Genomic DNA, 17,660 nt, shown 5'->3' on the forward strand with positions numbered 1-17,660 from the left:
TGCTATCTGACTTTTTTTTTTGCACATTTGCCAAATGTTATATTTTCTTCTGAAAAGATAAGATCAAAGGATTTAAATATGCCTTATTTGATGAAATTATAGGAGCATTAAAAGGTAAGATATTTTAAAAATCTTTTGTAATCTGATAAAATAGTGTAGACCTATTTCTCCCTGCTTTTCTCTGCTAAGTACAACTATACACCCTGGAAACGCAAGTGGCATCCAAAGTAGAACATTTGCAGTGGTAAGAATAAGATGAATTGTTTTGGGGGCCCCAGGACTGAAGGAACAGCATAGATAAGGTGACCAGGACCAGTGCACCCTGACCTACCTCTAGAAACAAGAAGGGGTCACATAGGCTCCTCTCACCCCATGATTGACAGGTTGTCTATCCAACATCATCAGGAGAACCCAGCACCCAGCAAGGGGGAGCCTATAGGAGACCCGTAGCAATAAGTGACCAGGGGAAGTGCTCTCCTCCACTGAGTCCAAGATGCCCCTCCCCTACTAAGCCAGACCTAGGCATCCAGGAAGCACAAACGGGGATTCTGCCAACACTGCAAGTGACCCAGCCTGGGAAGTCCCTTTATCTTCATGGGGCTGAGACTCCCCTCCTTTACCCACATTCACTCTGGCAGCTGGGGAGCAGCAAAGAGGGGGGCACTGTAAAGGGGAACCCCACGTCAACAAGCAGCCCTGCCTGGGAAGTCTGCCCAGGGGCCTGAGATCTCCCCCTGCCAAGGAACACCTATAGGCCAGGCCAGGCCCTCAGACAATACCAGCAGGGACCTGTGGGGGCCTCAGCAGCACCAGACAAACCACAATGAACAGCAGAGTTTCTGAAAATTAGACCGCAGCGCATGAAAGCAGACCAGAACCTGAGTGCTGAACCTAAAGAGAATGGCTGCCTGCTAAAAAGAAGGATTTAAATAGGACCAAGATTCTCTAAATGAATAGTCTCTAAACATAGTGGACAAATGTTCAGTATACAACCCCAAATCACCTGTCAAACCAAGAGCTGAAAAGTCACAACTTGAACGAAGAAGCAGTCACAGACACCAACAGTGAGATGAATCACACTGATTTGGAATTAAATGACAAGGGTTTTAAAGCAACCAACATAAAAATGCTTGACAATCAATTACAAATTCTCTGGAAATAAATGAAAAATAGAAAATCTCAGCAAAGAATTAGAAAAAGAAGCAAATGTAAATGGTAGAACGAAAAATACAACAGCCAAAAAACTGATGAATTGAACCTCATCAAAATTAAAAACTTTTGCTCTCTGAAAACCCACATGATGAGGATGAAAAGATAAGATGCACACTGGGAGAAGTATTTGCAAATCTGATATCAGACAAAGGACCAGTATCTCTAGAGTATGTAGAAACCTCAAAACTCAACAGAAAAAAATAAACAATCCAATTAGAAAATGGGCAAAAGACACAAAGAGACATTTCTCTGAAGGGTATATCCAAATGGCAAATAAGCACGTGAAAATGTGTTCAACATCATTAGCCACAGGGAAATACAAACTAAAACCATAATGATACCTATCAGAATGCTAAGATTAAAAAATATGACAGCACCAAATGCTGGTGAGGAGGTAGAGAAACTGGATCATTCATACATTGCTGGTGAGAATGTAAAATGGTTCAGCCACTCTGGAAAATGGTTTGGCAGTTTCTTATATAAAACTAAACATGCAGTTACCACATGATCCAGTAATTGCACTCTTGGACATTTAATCTGAGAGAACTGAAAACTTAGATTTGTGCAAAAACCTGTACATGAATGTTCATAGCATGTTTATTCATAATAGCTAAAAACTTGAACTGCCCAGTTATCCTTCAATAGGAGAATTGTTAAATTGTGGTTCATTCAGACCATGGAACACTGCTCTGCAGTAGAGGAATGAATAGCCATGCACACAATAGCTTGAGTGAATCTCCAGGGAATTAGGCTGCATGGGAAAAAACAGCGAAGTCCCAGAGGCTACATACTATATTCCATTTATATAATTTTTTTTTTTTGTGGTACGCGTGCCTCTCACTGTTGTGGCCTCTCCCGTTGCGGAGCACAGGCTCTGGACTCGCAGGCTCAGCGGCCATGGCTCACGGGCCTAGCTGCTCCGCAGCATGTGGGATCTTCCTGACCAGGGCACGAACCCATGTCCCCTGCATCGGCAGGCGGACTCTCAACCACGGCGCCACCAGGGAAGCCCTATATAATATCTTTGAAATGACAGTATTTTTAGAAATTTCAGAACAGATTAGTGGACACCAGGGATTGGGGTGGGCAGAAGGATGTGGGCCTGGTTATAAAGGGCAACATGAGGGATCCTTGTGGTGAGGGAAAGATTCTGTATCTTGATGGTGATTATGGATGTGTGAATCTACACATGTGATAAAATCGTATAGATACACATAAATGATTTTAAGTAAAACTGAGAAATATGAATAAGATGGTTGGATTTATCAATGTCAATATACTACAGTTTGAAGTACAATACATTAGGAGAAAGTGGGTAGAAGTTCACAGGATCTATCTGCATTATTTCTCAGGCTTATTTCAATAAAACTTCCTGTGAAAAAATCTGTTGGACATCTCAAGAAATACTGGTCCTTTTTTTTTCTAAAATGCCTGTCAGATCACCTTTTCCTTGTTATGCCTTATATTTCTCTGAAACAACTTTTAAAATCATTATACAAATAAACAGTTGCCTATCTTTGATCATTTTCACTGTTTCTAATATTCTGCTATTATAAAGGGCTGTGTTCAACATTCTTATGGTTAAACCCTTATATATACCTTAAATTGTTCTTCAAGCTATGTTTCTATAAGAAAAATTGCTGTATCACAATAAATTTTTTTTTTTCTTTTTTTGCGATACGCGGGCCTCTCACTGTTGTGGCCTCTCCCGTTTTGGAGCACAGGGTCCGGATGCGCAGGCTCAGTGGCCATGACTCATGGGCCCAGCCACTCCGCGGCATGTGGGATTTTCCCGGACCAGGGCACGAACCCGTGTCCCCTGCATCGGCAGGCAGACCCTCAACCACTGCGCCACCAGGGAAGCCCATGATATTTCTAGCTTTTAACCCACACAGCTTCAAAAGTCATTTAGTGGTTCTGTGCCCTGCTTTCCTTCTCTGTGAAATAGGAACAAGGCCTTTTTCTCCCCAATTCCCAGGGATTTCGGTGTTCTTTCTTCTTTGTTTTTCTTCCTTGGCTCTGTCTTTATTTTATGCTATCTTGTGATTTTGTGTGTCCTTAAAGCCACCTTCAGTCCTTGATGGGAAAAGGTAAGGGTATAAGTAAGTAAAGAACCACATAAATAAAATAAAGAGAGTTATGAAAGCACTGAAAGAAGTTCAAAGCATCACAAAAATGAGAAATTTTTAGCCAGTGAGTGTTATCAGTGGCAGAGGTTGGAAAATCCACTTTGTCATTTTGTCTGTTAGGTTAGAAATGTTCAAATCATTGTAGACTTCATGTGATATCTGCAGAAGATAAAATATTAGAAAAACATGGATGAAATAAACTTTCTTTGGTCCTTTGAAGATAGAAGTTCTGAAATAGTTAAGTAGCAGAGGTAAGAATATACTTTTTTTTTTTAGAATGTACTTTTAAGACATGTGGCTGGAAGTTCTTATAAAGGAGAATTAACATAGAGATTGTGATACATCTCTCACCCTCAGGAAGTGCTCACTGCAAAGGTCACACAAAAGAATGATTACAAAGGGAGTATAAAGTCACTTATAAATAGTCATCACAATAGCTGACATTTATTGTTTCCTTGGCCCTATCCCAGGTAATCCTTCAATAAGCAAGGGGAGAGATACTGTTTTCATCCCCATTTTAGAGATTTCTTTTTTTTTTTGGCTGTGTGGCGTGTGAGATCTTAGTTCCCCAACCAGGGATCAAACCCATGCCCCTTGCAGTAGAAGCACAGAGTCCTAACCACTGGACCACCAGGGAACTCCCTCATCCCCATTTTAGAGTTGAGAAAACTGAGGCCCAGCTAAGTTATTTAACCAAGGCTATGGTAGAACTAGGCAGTCTCACTCCAGAGCTTTGTCAGTGACCACCATACACAATATTGCCCAAGTGGTTCCCTCAAGCAGCCGTGCTTCTCGAGGTTTCCTCCAAGGCTGACACCATCAAGTTCTCGGTCACACACACTCCTGGGCCAGGGCCAGGATAAAGGGAAATGGGTGACTTTTTGCTCTGGCTCCCATCTGGCTTGATCACCAGCCCTGGGCTTCCCTTTTCACTGTCCTGGGCTTATTCTCACCCTAAGCATATGCTCAAAAAGCCCACAGCACTTGTAATTCAAGAGGGGCTGAATTTCAACACAACATTCTTGAAAACCAGAGAGGCATGAGGACATTTGTTCTTCATCTTGTTTGACTGAAGATTCCTTCAAAAATCTGATAGATGGATAAAGAAGATGTGGTACATATACACAAAGGAATATTAGCCATAAAAAAGAATGAAATAATGCCATTTACAGAAACATGGATGGACCTAGAGATTATCATATTAAGTGAAGTAAGACAAAAAAAGACAAATATTATATGATATCACTTCTATGTGGAATCTAAAAAATGATACAAATGAACTTATTTACAAAACAAATAGACTGACAGTCATTGAAAACAAACTTATGGTTACCAAAGGGGATAGCAGAGACAAAGGGGGAGATAAATTAGGAGTTTGGGATTAACATATACACATTGCTATGTATAAAATAGGTAAACAACAAGGACCTACTGTATAGCACAGGGACTATATTCAATGTCTGATAATAACCTATCATGGAAAAGAATCTGAAAAAGAATATATAGATATAGATGTATATAGATAGATAGATAGATGTGTGTATATATATATATGAATTATCTTGCTCTACACCTGAAGCTAACACAACATTATACATCAACTATACTTCAATTTTTTTAAAATGGTTTTTAAAAAGAAAGAAACGGGGGAATTCTCAGGCAGTTCAGTGGTTAGGACTCGGCGCTTTCACTGCTGGGGCCAGGTTCAATCTCTTGTCGGGGAACTAAGATCCTGCAAGCCGTTCAGTGCAGCCGAAAAAAAAAGAATCTGATAGAAAAAATGAAAACTTTCCCCACGGGGGGAAAAAGGGGGCCTCAAATGTAGCATGCGGTTTTGGGGGAACCCCCGCCAGAAGCCTAGGCCTTGATTTAACATTTAAAGGAATAAAACAACAATGACAAGAGGAGGTGTTGATGGGCTTGCTAACTAGGATTTGGGAGGCTGTCTCCTTCCTCCTCAATCAAAAGAGGAAGTTGCCTATTCCTATGACTTGATCATTAAAATTAATGCAAAACATTAGTATAGTTCCCGAAAAGAATAATCTATCCTCCACTCAGTCTCTTGTGTGTTTTCTACGTGACTTTAAGGTCCCTGCAGGCTAGTTTTGTTTTTTCAGGGTCTGCCACATCCTGTAAAATCTTTCACTGTCTTGGAACCAATCTGGGACTGTACAAGAACATTTCCGTGATGGCGTAACAGGAATTCCATCGCAGACATTGCCCTAGATGAAGGTGTCTGTCACCTACCTAACCCTGTAGACCAGTGCATTTGACATTTTTCCACTGGCATGGATATGTGGATACATGTGCTGGTGCATCTAACAGGGATTTATGTTTAGAAGCCGGATCTTGTTCAGCTTTTTTTTTTTTTTTAATAATAATTCTTTTTTATAAATTTATTTTTGGCTGTGTTGGGTCTTCGTTTCTGTGTGAGGGCTTTCTCTAGTGCCACGAGCAGGAGCCACTCTTCATCGCGGCGCGTGGGCCTCACTATCGTGGCGTCTCTTGTTGCGGAGCACAGGCTCCAGACGTGCAGGCTCAGTAGCTGTGGCTCACGGGCCTAGTTGCTCCGCGGCATGTGGGATCTTCCCAGACCAAGGCTCGAACCCTTGTCCCCTGCATTGGCAGGCAGATTCTCAACCACTGCACCACCAGGGAAGCCCTCTTGTTCAGCTTTGCATGAGATGTTTCCTATTGACTTGATAAACTTGAAGTGTTTGAAGGCAAGGAGAAAAACAACAAACAACCCAAGAGATGCCACATGTTCAGATTCTTTGGCAGTTTATTTACTGAAGAGAGAGTTATGTGCTGGTGGTGAATAAGGCCTTTGCCCAGCCCAGGAAATCTTGTGGAGTCCGGGCAGCAGGAGCCCTGGCAGCATCCCATGGTGATCAGCTGAGGGAAAAACAAAAATCTTACAACACTGTCCCCAAATGCCCCCTTTCCCTCCCAGAAGATAATCTTGTTTTGCCAGACATAGGAAAGCTGTACCTGATGCTCAACTCTTGGTCTAACAGTCATGAAGGTACTGTAACATGACTGTGTTTCCCCTGCTCACTGTCCTTTATCAATCAGTTCCCCATCACCCTTTTAGTTTCTTGAAATAAAGAAATTAGACCTTTCTACAAGTGGTACATTTTTCGGTTTCTTTAGACAGGAAAAAGGTACTTCGGGGCAGGCAACAAAGTAAGAATGTAAATATTTGAACTGTCTGCTAAATTTGTGATCAGACAGAGGTGAGCCTAATGTTGTAGGACACATGGCTGGGCCTGGCGACCTCCTTTTCTTTGTTGAATGGGGAGAAAGTACAGCTTTTGGGGCTTAAAGGGTTTTATCATTTTTTACTGGGTGTCCTTAGGCATGTTAAGAACTTGTCTGAGCCTCAGTTTTTTCATCTGTTTTATGGGGCTAATAACACCTAACCAATGGGGTTGGACACACGACAGGTGTCACAAATGACAGTCCTCACCTCTATACTTTTAACTCTTGTTTAAGCATCAGGCTCAATGGTCCATAATGTATAGATTTCTGGATTATACCTTCTTCCTCCCTGTTGAAAATTAAGACACTTGTCTCTTTTTCTTCTATCATATATCCATCTCTTGTGACGGTTAAGAGCACTGATCATTTTCCTATATTACTGTGAGAAAGCGTATCATCTGCAATAAATGCCTTGTGCCCATTTCTACTCTTACCAGTCAGGCCTGAGTTTTGATAAACTACTTCCCAATTCTGAAGGAATTGGGTTTAGGGCTAAAAGAAATCAAACAATAATCTTGATAGAAGTGGAACAGAGGCCCACAGTGTTGTCCCTGGATCTGTTGAGGTCGCTGGCATCTGCTTCTGGCTATGGACAGAGAGATTCAGCATCACTATATCTCTTCAGAGTGATGGGAGAATTGACTTTCCTAGCCATCTTGCCTGCCTATGCTGTGCTGATCAGTTAAGGTACCAACATTCCTTATTTGTATCCCCTGTTTTTGTTTCTGTATACCCAGGGGATGTAAACTGAGTGACTTGGGGTGAGAGAGGGTGTAGAGTGGCATTGATGGTTGCCAGCCCTGTCACCATCTTCTCCACTAATATGCCACATATTGTGTCTTTCACTGCAAGACTTGCTTTTAGTACCTGAGAGCAAGTGAGTTGTCCTGTAACCATCACCTGTAATTTTCTGCCTTGAATCCTCATTGTGTTCATGAGCACACTAGCTTAGAAGTCAGCTGGCTAGCAGCCACATGCTGGGACAGTGCCCACTGCTTTCAGCTGCAGCCCCGTAGGGCTGTGCTCTATGTCTTGGGTCCCTTTCCTATGCTGGGCCAAGGGCAGCTCTTGGCCACATTTGATTCTGCTTGAATTGTGATTCAAAATTGGGACAATGATATCATTTTGGTATTAAAAAAATTAAAATCCAGAAATACAGTGTAAACTCCTGACTTCTCAAAATATTTCTGAAAATAATATATAGGATACTACATTATTCAAAGCAGTTTCATAAGTTAGAGTCCTATTTCTGTGGAATGTTCCCAATTTGGCGAGCCAGGTAACCCTAGAATTATTTGAACACTACTGGAAAAGCAGTGCCCTGGAGACTTCCTTTTTAAAGATATAGCCTTTCTTTGTCAGGCTTCAGGATTCGTGCCCTGGAAGCCATTAGTGATTTCAGGCAATGAGCTGTAGAGAAAATCCAAAGCATATCTTTCTTGTTGCAGACTTGCTGCTACATTTTTGGAGGGAGGTCCCCACTTTGGGGATAGTTATGATATTAGTGATGAAGACATTAGTCATCCTTTTAAAAAATTTATTTAAATAAATAACACAGAAGGGTATGAAATGAGATATAAAAGTCTCATGTCTCTTCAGTACTTCTCCCTAGAGATCATCATAAATAACTTCTGTGCATCTTTCCAGATATTTTCTATGCAATTATAAGCATATACATACATATAGTTATAGTTACCCATACATACATATACACACATACACATACACCACATAAATTACACATAACACAAACAGCTCATGTATCTGTTTTTTAGAAATGCAAATGGGATTTTACTATACATACCGTTTTGTATCTTACTCTTTTCACTTAATGCTATATTAAGGCATCTTGCCATTTTAGTACATGTAAATCTCATATTTTGGGTGGCTGCAGAGTATTCCACTGTATGGTTGGACCATACTTTATCTGATGTGATGTCTGTTGGTGGATGTTTAGGTCATCCCCACTTTTTAACTCTCACAGACAATCTGGTAGTGGGTTTCCTCATAACATATCTTACCCAATGCATTTGGTGAATGAATACTCTCATTAATAGAATCATATCTTGAGAACTATATTGCTTTATTTTAAATATTAGTGATTTAGTAGATTTTAGTGGAGAATATTTATAATAAAGCCTATTGACTAACAAAAGATCCCTTTAAGAATGTATAAGAAACATTTACAAATGGCGGAAGGGCTATAGAAGTCAGGTTAGTTGGGTTGATCTTACTATTTGCTAGGAGTTAATTCACGGTAAAATATTTGTTTTAGAATGTCAAATTAATATGCCATGAAGGAATTTAAGGGGGGTGGCATTTTTAAATGAGTTTCCATAGTGGCAGATACAGAGCTGTGGCACATGCATCATTAGAATGTTCTTCCAGAGGTGGAACTATAAAAGAATTTTTCATAAGAGGAGGTGAGAAGTGTTGGGGTGGATTCTTCTTTCTAAAACTGTGTTCATAAGTGATAAAAGTGACAGCTTTATAAAAAGTCACTAAAGAACTAGATGTACAACAAAATAGTAGAAAGGAGCTGAATGTACATGTTTGCACAAAAATGGGCAACCCATTTTAATTCCATGAAATGAATACTAACTACTGTTTAGAGTAAATCTTGATAGCATTAACAGATATGCTCTCCTTGAAGTAAAAACTGACACTGCAGAAATACAAAGGATCATGAGAGACTCCTATAAGCAACTATATACCAATAAAATGGACAAACTAGAAGAAATGGACAAATTCTTAGAAAAGTACAACCTTCCAACATTGAACCAGGAAGAAATAGAAAACATGAACAGACCAATTACAAGCACTGAAATTGAAACTGTGATTAAAAATCTTCCAACAAACAAAAGCCCAGGGCCAGATGGCTTCACAGGTGAATTCTATCAAACATTTAGAGAAGAGCTAACACCTATCCTTCTGAAACTCTTCCAAAATGTAGCAGAGGGAGGCACACTCCCAAACTCATTCTATGAGGCCACCATCACCCTGACACCAAAACCAAGCAAAGATGTCACAAAAAAAGAAAATTGCAGGCCAATATCACTGATGAACATAGATGCAAAAATCCTCAACAAAACACTAGCAAACAAAATACTAGCAAACAGAATCACATGAAAAGGATCATACACCATGATCAAGTGAGGTTTATCCCAGGAATGCAAGGATTCTTCAATATATGTGAGTCAATCAATGTGATACACCATATTAAGAAATTGTAGGATAAAAACCATATGATCATCTCAATAGATGCAGAAAAATCTTTTGACAAAATTCAACACCCATTTATGATAAAAAGTCTCCAGAAACTGGGCATAGAGGGAACCTACCTCAACATAATAAAGGCCATATATGACAAACCCACAGCCAATATCATTCTCAGTGGTGATAAACTGAAACCATTTCCTCTAAGATCAGGAACAAGACAAGGTTGTCCACTCTCACCACTATTATTCAACATAGTTTTGGAATTTTTAGCCACAGCAGTCAGAGAAGAAAAAGAAATAAAAGGAATCCAAATTGGAAAAGAAGAAGTAAAACTGTCACTCTTTGCAGATGACATAATACTATACAAAGAAAATCCTAAAGATGCCACCAGAGGACTACCAGAGCTAATCAATGAATTTGGTAAAGTAGCAGGATACAAAATTAATGCACAGAAATCTCTGGCATTCCTATACACTAACAATGAAAAATCAGAAAGAGAAATTAAGGAAACACTCCCATTTACTATTGCAACAACAACAAAAAAATACCTAGGAATAAACCCCACCTAAGGAGTCAAAAGATTTGTATGCAGAAAACTATGAGACACTGATGAAAGAAGTCAAAGACAATACAAACAGGTGGAAAGATATACCCTGTTCTTGGACTTGAAAAATCAACATTGTGAAAATGACTATACTCCAAAGCAATCTACAGATTCAGTGCAATCCCTATCAAATTACTAATGGCATTTTTCACAGAGCTAAAACAAAAAAGTTCACAGTTTGTATGGAAACACAAAAGACCCCGAATAGCCAAAACATTCTTGAGAAAGAAAAACAGAGCTGGAGGAATCAGGCTCCCTGACTTCAGACTATACTACAAAGGTACATTAATCAAGACAGTATGGTACTGGCACAAAAAGAGAAATATAGATCAGTGGAACAGGATAGAAAGCCCAGAGATAAACCCATGCACATATGGTCACCTTATCTTTGACAAAGGAGGCAAGAATACACAATGGAGAAAATACAGCCTCTTCAATAAATGGTGCTGGGAAAACTGGACAGCTACATGTAAAAGAATGAAATTAGAAGACTTCCTAACACCATACACAAAAATAAACTCAAAATGGATTAAAGACCTAAATGTAAGACCAAACACTATAAAACTGTTAGAGGAAAACATAACAGAACACTCTATGACATAAATCACAGCAAGATCCTTTTTTTTTTAAGTTAATTAATTAATTAATTAATTTTTGGCTGTGTTGGGTCTTCGTTGCTGCATGCGGGCTTTCTCTAGTTGCAAAGAGCGGAGGCTACTCTTCATTGCAGTGTGCGGGCCTCTTATTGTGGTGGCTTCTCTTGTTGCAGAGCACAGGCTCTAGGCACATGGGCTTCAGTAGTTGTGGCACGCGGGCTCAGTAGTTGTGGCTCATGAGCTCTGGAGCACAGGCTTAGTAGTTGTGGCACACAGGCTTAGTTGCTCTGCAGCATGTGGGATCTTCCCGGACCAGGGCTGGATCACATGTCCCCTGCATTAGCAGGTGGATTCTTAACTACTGTGCAACCAGGGAAGTCCCAGCAAGATCATTTTTGACCCACTTCCTATAGTAATGGAAATAAAATAAACAAATGGGACCTAATGAAACTTAAAATCTTTTGCACAGCAAAGTAAACCATAAATAAGACAAAAAGACAACCCTCAGATTGGGAGAAAATATTTGAAAATGAAGCAACTGATAAAGGATTAATCATCAAAATGTACAAGCAGCTTATGTAGCTCAATATCAAAAAAACAAACAACTCAATCCAAAAATGGGCAGATGACCTAAATAGACACCTCTCCAAAGTAGACATACAGATTGCCAACGAACACATGAAAAGATGCTCAACATCACTAATCATTAGAGAAATAGAAATCAAAACCACAATGAGGTATCACCTCACACCAGTCAGAATGGCCATCATCAAAAATCTAGAAACAATAAATACTGGAGAGGGTGTGGAGAAAAGGAAACCATCCTGGACTGTTGATGGAAATGTAAATTGATACAGCCATTATGGAGAACAGTATGGAGTTTCCTTAAAAAACTAAAAATAAGGACTTCCCTGGTGGCACAGTGGTTAACAATCCTGCCAAAGCAGGGGACACAGGTTCCATCCCTGGTCTGGGAAGATCCCACGTGCTGTGGAGCAACTAAGCCCGTGCACCACAACTACTGAGCCTGCGCACCGCAACAAAGAGAAGCCACCACAATGAGAAGCACACGTACCACAGTGAAGAGTAACCCCAGCTTGCCACAACTAGAGAAAGACCGTGTGCAGCAACAAAGACCCAACGCAGCCAAAAATAAATTTACCATATGACCAAGCAATCCCACTACTGGGCATATACCCTGAGAAAACCATAATTCAAAAAGATACATGTACCACAAAGTTCATTGCAGCACTATTTACAATAGCCAGGACATGGAAGCAACCTAAACGTCCATCAACAGAAGAATGGATAAAGAAGATGTGGTACATATATAAATAATGCAATTATTACTCAGCCATAAAAAGGAACGAAATTATGCAATTTGCAGAGACGTGAATGGACCTAGAGACTGTCATACAGAATGAAGTTAGTCAGAAAGAGAAAAACAAATACTGTATGCTAATGCACATACATGGAATATAACAAAAAAAAAAAGTACTGATGAACCTAGGGGCAGGGCAGGAATAAAGACGCAGACATAGAGAATGGACTTGAGGACACGGGGGGAAGGGTAACATGGGACGAAGTGAGAGAGTAGCATTGACATATATACACTACCAAATGTAAAATGGATGGCTAGTGGGAAGCTGCTGCATAGCACAGGGAGATCAGCTCGATGCTTTGTGATGACCTAGAGGGGTGGGATAGGGAGGGAGGGAGGGAGGCTCAAGACGGAGGGGATATGGGGATATATGTATTCATATAGCTGATTCACTTTGTTGTACAGCAGAAACTAACACAACATTGTAAAGCAATTATACTCCAATAAGATATTAAAAAAAAATAGATAAATAATTTATGGGGGTGGGGAACAGATATGCTCTCCTTAAACAGATCCTTAGAATTAGATTTATTTGTTCTGTGTTCACACTTAAATCCCCTTTTCCCTTTGTGGGCACATCCTTTCGGTCAGGTGTCTGATTAGTGGCGTCCATGTTGGGAAAGCTGTGTGTCTCATGTGAGGTGGGTCCCCAGTGCCACACTCCAGCTTGCTCCTGAAGGGACTGCCACTCTGCCACCAAGAATGGCCCTCGGCAGCTCCAGCTACAGGCCAGGACAAATTTTCTTCTAATTACTGTTATTCTATGTCTTACAACAATGCATCCATCCTCCCTCACTTCTGTAGATAACTCAAGTTTTCACTCCATACCAATGATTCTCAACCAGGGGTGATTTTGCCCCCTGGAGACATTTCGCAGTGTTTGGATACAGTTTGGGTTCTCCTCCTCTCTCACCTCCTCCTCCTCCTTTTTTTGAGGCCCAATAGAGATTGGCCCAACTTTTTATTTTGCCAACGAAAGATCTTAAAAACAGCCTAGGGCTTCCCTGGTGGCGCAGTGGTTGAGAGTCCGCCTGCTGATGCATGGGACACGGGTTTGTGCCCCGGTCCGGGAGGATCCTACATGCCGCGGAGCGGCTGGGTCCGTGAGCCATGGCCGCTGAGCCTGCGCGTCCGGAGCCTGTGCTCCGCAACGGGAGAGGCCACAACAGTGAGAGGCCCGCGTATGGCAAAAAAAACCCAAAAACAAACAAACAAAAAAACAGCCTATACCAGTCATTCCACAAATCCCCCATCATTTTGTGAAAGACACGATATTTTAATATCCAAAATGGAAGAAGAACCTAATCCCAAAATCACGATCAGTCTTCTCTAGTCACTAGTTTTCTCACTTGGCCGTGGACTGGTGAGAATTTCATCATGGCCCAGCATGAGTTTATAGGCCAGCACTCAGGACGCTTTGATGTACAGAGCATATAAGGCACTGCTTACTGTGCCCTGGTACTTAGTAGGCAACTGGGAAATGGTAATAAATACTATTAATAACTATTTCTTAGAGATTATGATGCATGAAATTTGATTCCTTCAGTTTTTAAAAATTCTGATATCTTTGAACAAGTGAATGGGTGGCTAGCTATTCGTTTCTGTTGATTAAATTTTCTGTGGTGGAGAGATTTCTGTAAAGTTTGTGGATCATATTTTTAGTAGATTATACCAAGATTCAAGCTCAGTTAAAATGTCTCTCTGCTTTCTAGAGCAAATCATTAGGTTAATGAGAAGTAATTTTTCCATGTGTATCTCTCTCACCAGGTGTTAATGCCTCACCAACATGCTGAGTTCTTTTCTGTTTTCTCCATATTTTAATCAGTTGTTTACCTGAACCCCTGATGACTGGATTTTTTAAAATGCAGTGGATGTTGTTCATTTATCCATTCAATAAATGTTTATTGTGCATCTACTATGTGCCAGGCCCTGTGCTTGGCACTGGGCATACATAGTGAACAAAATAGATGAAGACCCTGCCTTCAAGGAGCTTTTATTCTAGTTACCAGGGTCCTGTTTGGAGGTGGTACAGAAGGGGTAAATATACAACAAAACAAATAAATACTGTATCAGCTGGTGCTATGAAGAAAAGGCATGCAGCATAAGAGATGGGGTGCAATTTAAGCACCATGGCCAGGAAAGTCCTCTGACAGATGACATGCGAATAGAGGCTGGAAGAATTTTAGTTTTAGTGGAGTAAATTAGTACAGTTTTCCTTTGCTTGTATAGTTAGTTCTGTGATAAAGAGCCTCTTCTATACTTTTATATGGAAGAGGAGAAAATGCAAATATCAGAAAACAACTATTAGAGAAATAGTCATATATTTACAGCACTATTTCTCAAAGTACAAAGCAAAAAGAAACAAACAAAAAGGACTGGTGGTTGTTTTGGACTTATCTAGAAATGAGCCAGGTTTTTTCAAAATACCTATTACTGCTTCTTCTCCATCAAGTTTTACTTGATGGTTGGACTTCATGATATTACATTTGTTAAGTGTCTGGATTTTGCTGTCTTTAAAAAGTACTGAAGTTTGTTTTGGCAGGCAGTTAAGTTACTTGCTTATCAACTTGATGGTTTCAGGCTTGTTTTTAAGTTCATTAGAGAGATTTTGGAGTATCCTTTACTCTGTACTTAGTTTAGCTTACTACCAAGGTGTGCCCGTTCTGGGTCTCTACTGAATACGCTGGATGTTCAACAGGGTCTCTCCACTGTGGCTGTCAGAACATGGAGGTCTCCCAGCCCTGTGCAAGTTCTTGGAGTTGTTCAGCTCAGCTTCCCTCCCTGGCTTTGCCTGGCTTTATGGAGTTTCACCATAAATATGCACAGCTTAGTGTTCAGTGGAAGACTCAAAAAGAATCCTTGTTCCAGTCTCTGGAGCTTTCTCTGTGTAGCTCCCTTCTCTCTAGAACTTAGCCTCGCAAGTTCCAGGTACCTTAAGCTCGAATCTCTGTCTCCTCACTGTGGAGACTGCTGTGCTCTGCTTGGATCCCACTCCCTGCACTGTGGTCCAAAAAGTGCCTCCAGGCAGGAAGCTGGGGCAGTCATAGGCATATCTTGTTTTGTTTCCCTTTTCTCAGGGGTCAAAGTCCTATACTACCCGTGTCCAATATTTGAAAACAGTCGTTCCATACATTTTGTCCTGTTTTCTAGTTGTTTACAGCAGAAGTGCAAGTCTGGTACCAGTTAGTCTGTCATTGCTGGAGGTTATTAGATTTCTTTTTCTACTATTCTTCTGTAGTAAGTAAAGGCAGAGATCTTGTCTCCATTTTATAAGTTAGATGACAGAGTTGCCAAGAGTGACTAAGAGGTTTGAGATCACACACTGAGTTGGCAGGATGGCAGGAACTGTGGACCACATTATCTGGCCCTGCCTCACTAAACTACAGCCTGCCTGCAGACCTAAGCACCCCAGTGAGTGTTACTGGTTCCAACTGGCAGAGACAAAAGCAGCGGAGAAAAGAGAAGAGAAAACAGTAAAAAAGAAAAGTGGTAGAAGAATGGGGTAGGAGAGAGCTCTACAGCTGTGTATCAGGAGAGAAATCTGGGGTTGCTATAGTAACACCAAGAGCTGTATCAGATATCACTCACTGTCACCCATAATAATATAGAAATAATAGCCACCATTTACTGAGCTGAGATCCTTCAGTGTATTATCTCATTTACTCTTCATTCTCTACCTAAAGAAGACACTATTATCCCTATTTTATAGATCAGGAAACTGAGGCTTAGAAAGGCAAAATTACCTCCCCACAGACACAGCTAATATTGCAGCAATGCTGAGATTTGAACCCAGACCTGCAGACTCCAAAGCTCGTGCTCGTCATCGTAATGGTTCACCAGCAGAGGTCGCCTTTCCCTGACTCATTTTTGCTGACTTGCCTAATGTTTTTCCCCCTTTCACCTGATTCCACCCCTTCAGGAATACCATTCATTTTCTTCTGATTTTTAAAACCAATACATGCTAATTTTAGGACACTGAAAATACAGAACATTAGAAGGAAAAAAATAATCTATTCTCTTACCTTTATCCATTATTTTCAATCTCAAACTTTGCTTGTTAACTGTAATGCTCACCTTTGTAACTGCTTTGCCTTCATTACATATAATAAGCACTCAATGAATGTTTATTGATTTCAGGCACCATAGCAACTCTATAAACTATTTAAACAGCAGGTAATTTGCTAAGAAAGTCACACGTTTGTGTTTATGCCTAAAGAACTACTGGATTCCAGTGGACACACATGGGGACCTGATAGTATTTTTCAGTGCCTCAGGTCTATGCCGTGTTAAGTTTCATGGCCCTTACAGCTCCTTCCACCATGCTGTACCCATAGGTACTCAGCAGATACCCTTTGACTGATAGGCCTTCAAAGATGGAAAGTAAATTCATAGTTGGTGAATAAATGCACTGTGCTAGCTCCTGGGGAGAAAGTGTGAACTAGATACAGTCTCTGCTGTCTTAGAATTTAAATTTACCCTTTAGTGATAGAAAACCCAAGCAACCCATTTCTGAAATGTCCAGATTAGAAGACATTTTCCCCCAGTGATATATTTATCAGCAAACTCAGAGTTGTTTGTCACGGGTAGGTTTAAAAAAGAATGGCTGTGGAAGTCCAAGTAAAGTTGATAAAATAAAGAGAGGAAAATGTTACTGCAGGCTGATATTAAATGATCGCTTAGGCTGCTGTCATGCTGTCTCACAGGGGAAAGGTTTTATTTATGTCTCCTTTCGTCTTGTCTTCTTTTCATCTCCGGGTTTGATGGGTAAGCTTTAGCCTGGGCCTTTGATTTACCGTGTCCTGGAGAAAGGGACCAGGGATGACAAAGCCAGCCAGGCCATACCTAAGAGCCTGATGTATTGTCCCAGATCCAGAGCCATCTGAGAGGCACATGGAGGATTTCAGCATCCTGCTGAGGGGGAGCCTGCTGGGAGGCAGCATCCTGAAAACCTTTATGAGAGAGTTTCCCAGTCCTACTTTGAAAGGCACAGTTTGCTCAGGTATTGGGTTATAGCAACAATCTGTAGTCCTTTGAAACATCTTTTACTATCAGAGTTTAATCAACTGAGAAAGTAAGAAATTATGGGGACTTCCTGGGTGGCTCAGTGGTTAAGAATCTGCCTGCCAATTCAGGGCACACGGTTCGAGCCCTGGTCTGGGAATGATCCTACATTCTACTGAGCAACTAAGCCTGTGCGCCACAGCTACTGAAGCCCGCATGCCTAGAGCCCGTGCTCCGCAGCAAGAGAAGCCACTGCA

General features: G+C 40.8%; 1 protein-coding gene across 9 annotated transcripts in view; it reads left to right on the top strand.

Annotated features, from left to right (window-relative positions):
- SHLD1 (shieldin complex subunit 1) overlaps nucleotides 1–17,660 on the top strand; it is a 95,156-nt gene that overhangs the window by 32,138 nt on the left and 45,358 nt on the right. The window contains exons 4-5 of one of the 9 annotated variants that reach the window (XM_032605842.1): nucleotides 17,270–17,401; nucleotides 17,535–17,584. The exons of the other annotated variants lie outside the window; for them this stretch is intronic. Of the exons in view, the coding sequence (XP_032461733.1) occupies nucleotides 17,270–17,401; nucleotides 17,535–17,566 (164 nt within the window). The 3' untranslated portion in view covers nucleotides 17,567–17,584. Of the gene's footprint in view, nucleotides 1–17,269; nucleotides 17,402–17,534; nucleotides 17,585–17,660 lie in introns of those variants that run through there. 9 annotated transcript variants of the gene reach the window in all.

Source organism: Phocoena sinus, chromosome 15 (assembly GCF_008692025.1).
Source record: "Phocoena sinus isolate mPhoSin1 chromosome 15, mPhoSin1.pri, whole genome shotgun sequence".
Lineage (NCBI taxonomy): Eukaryota > Metazoa > Chordata > Mammalia > Artiodactyla > Phocoenidae > Phocoena > Phocoena sinus.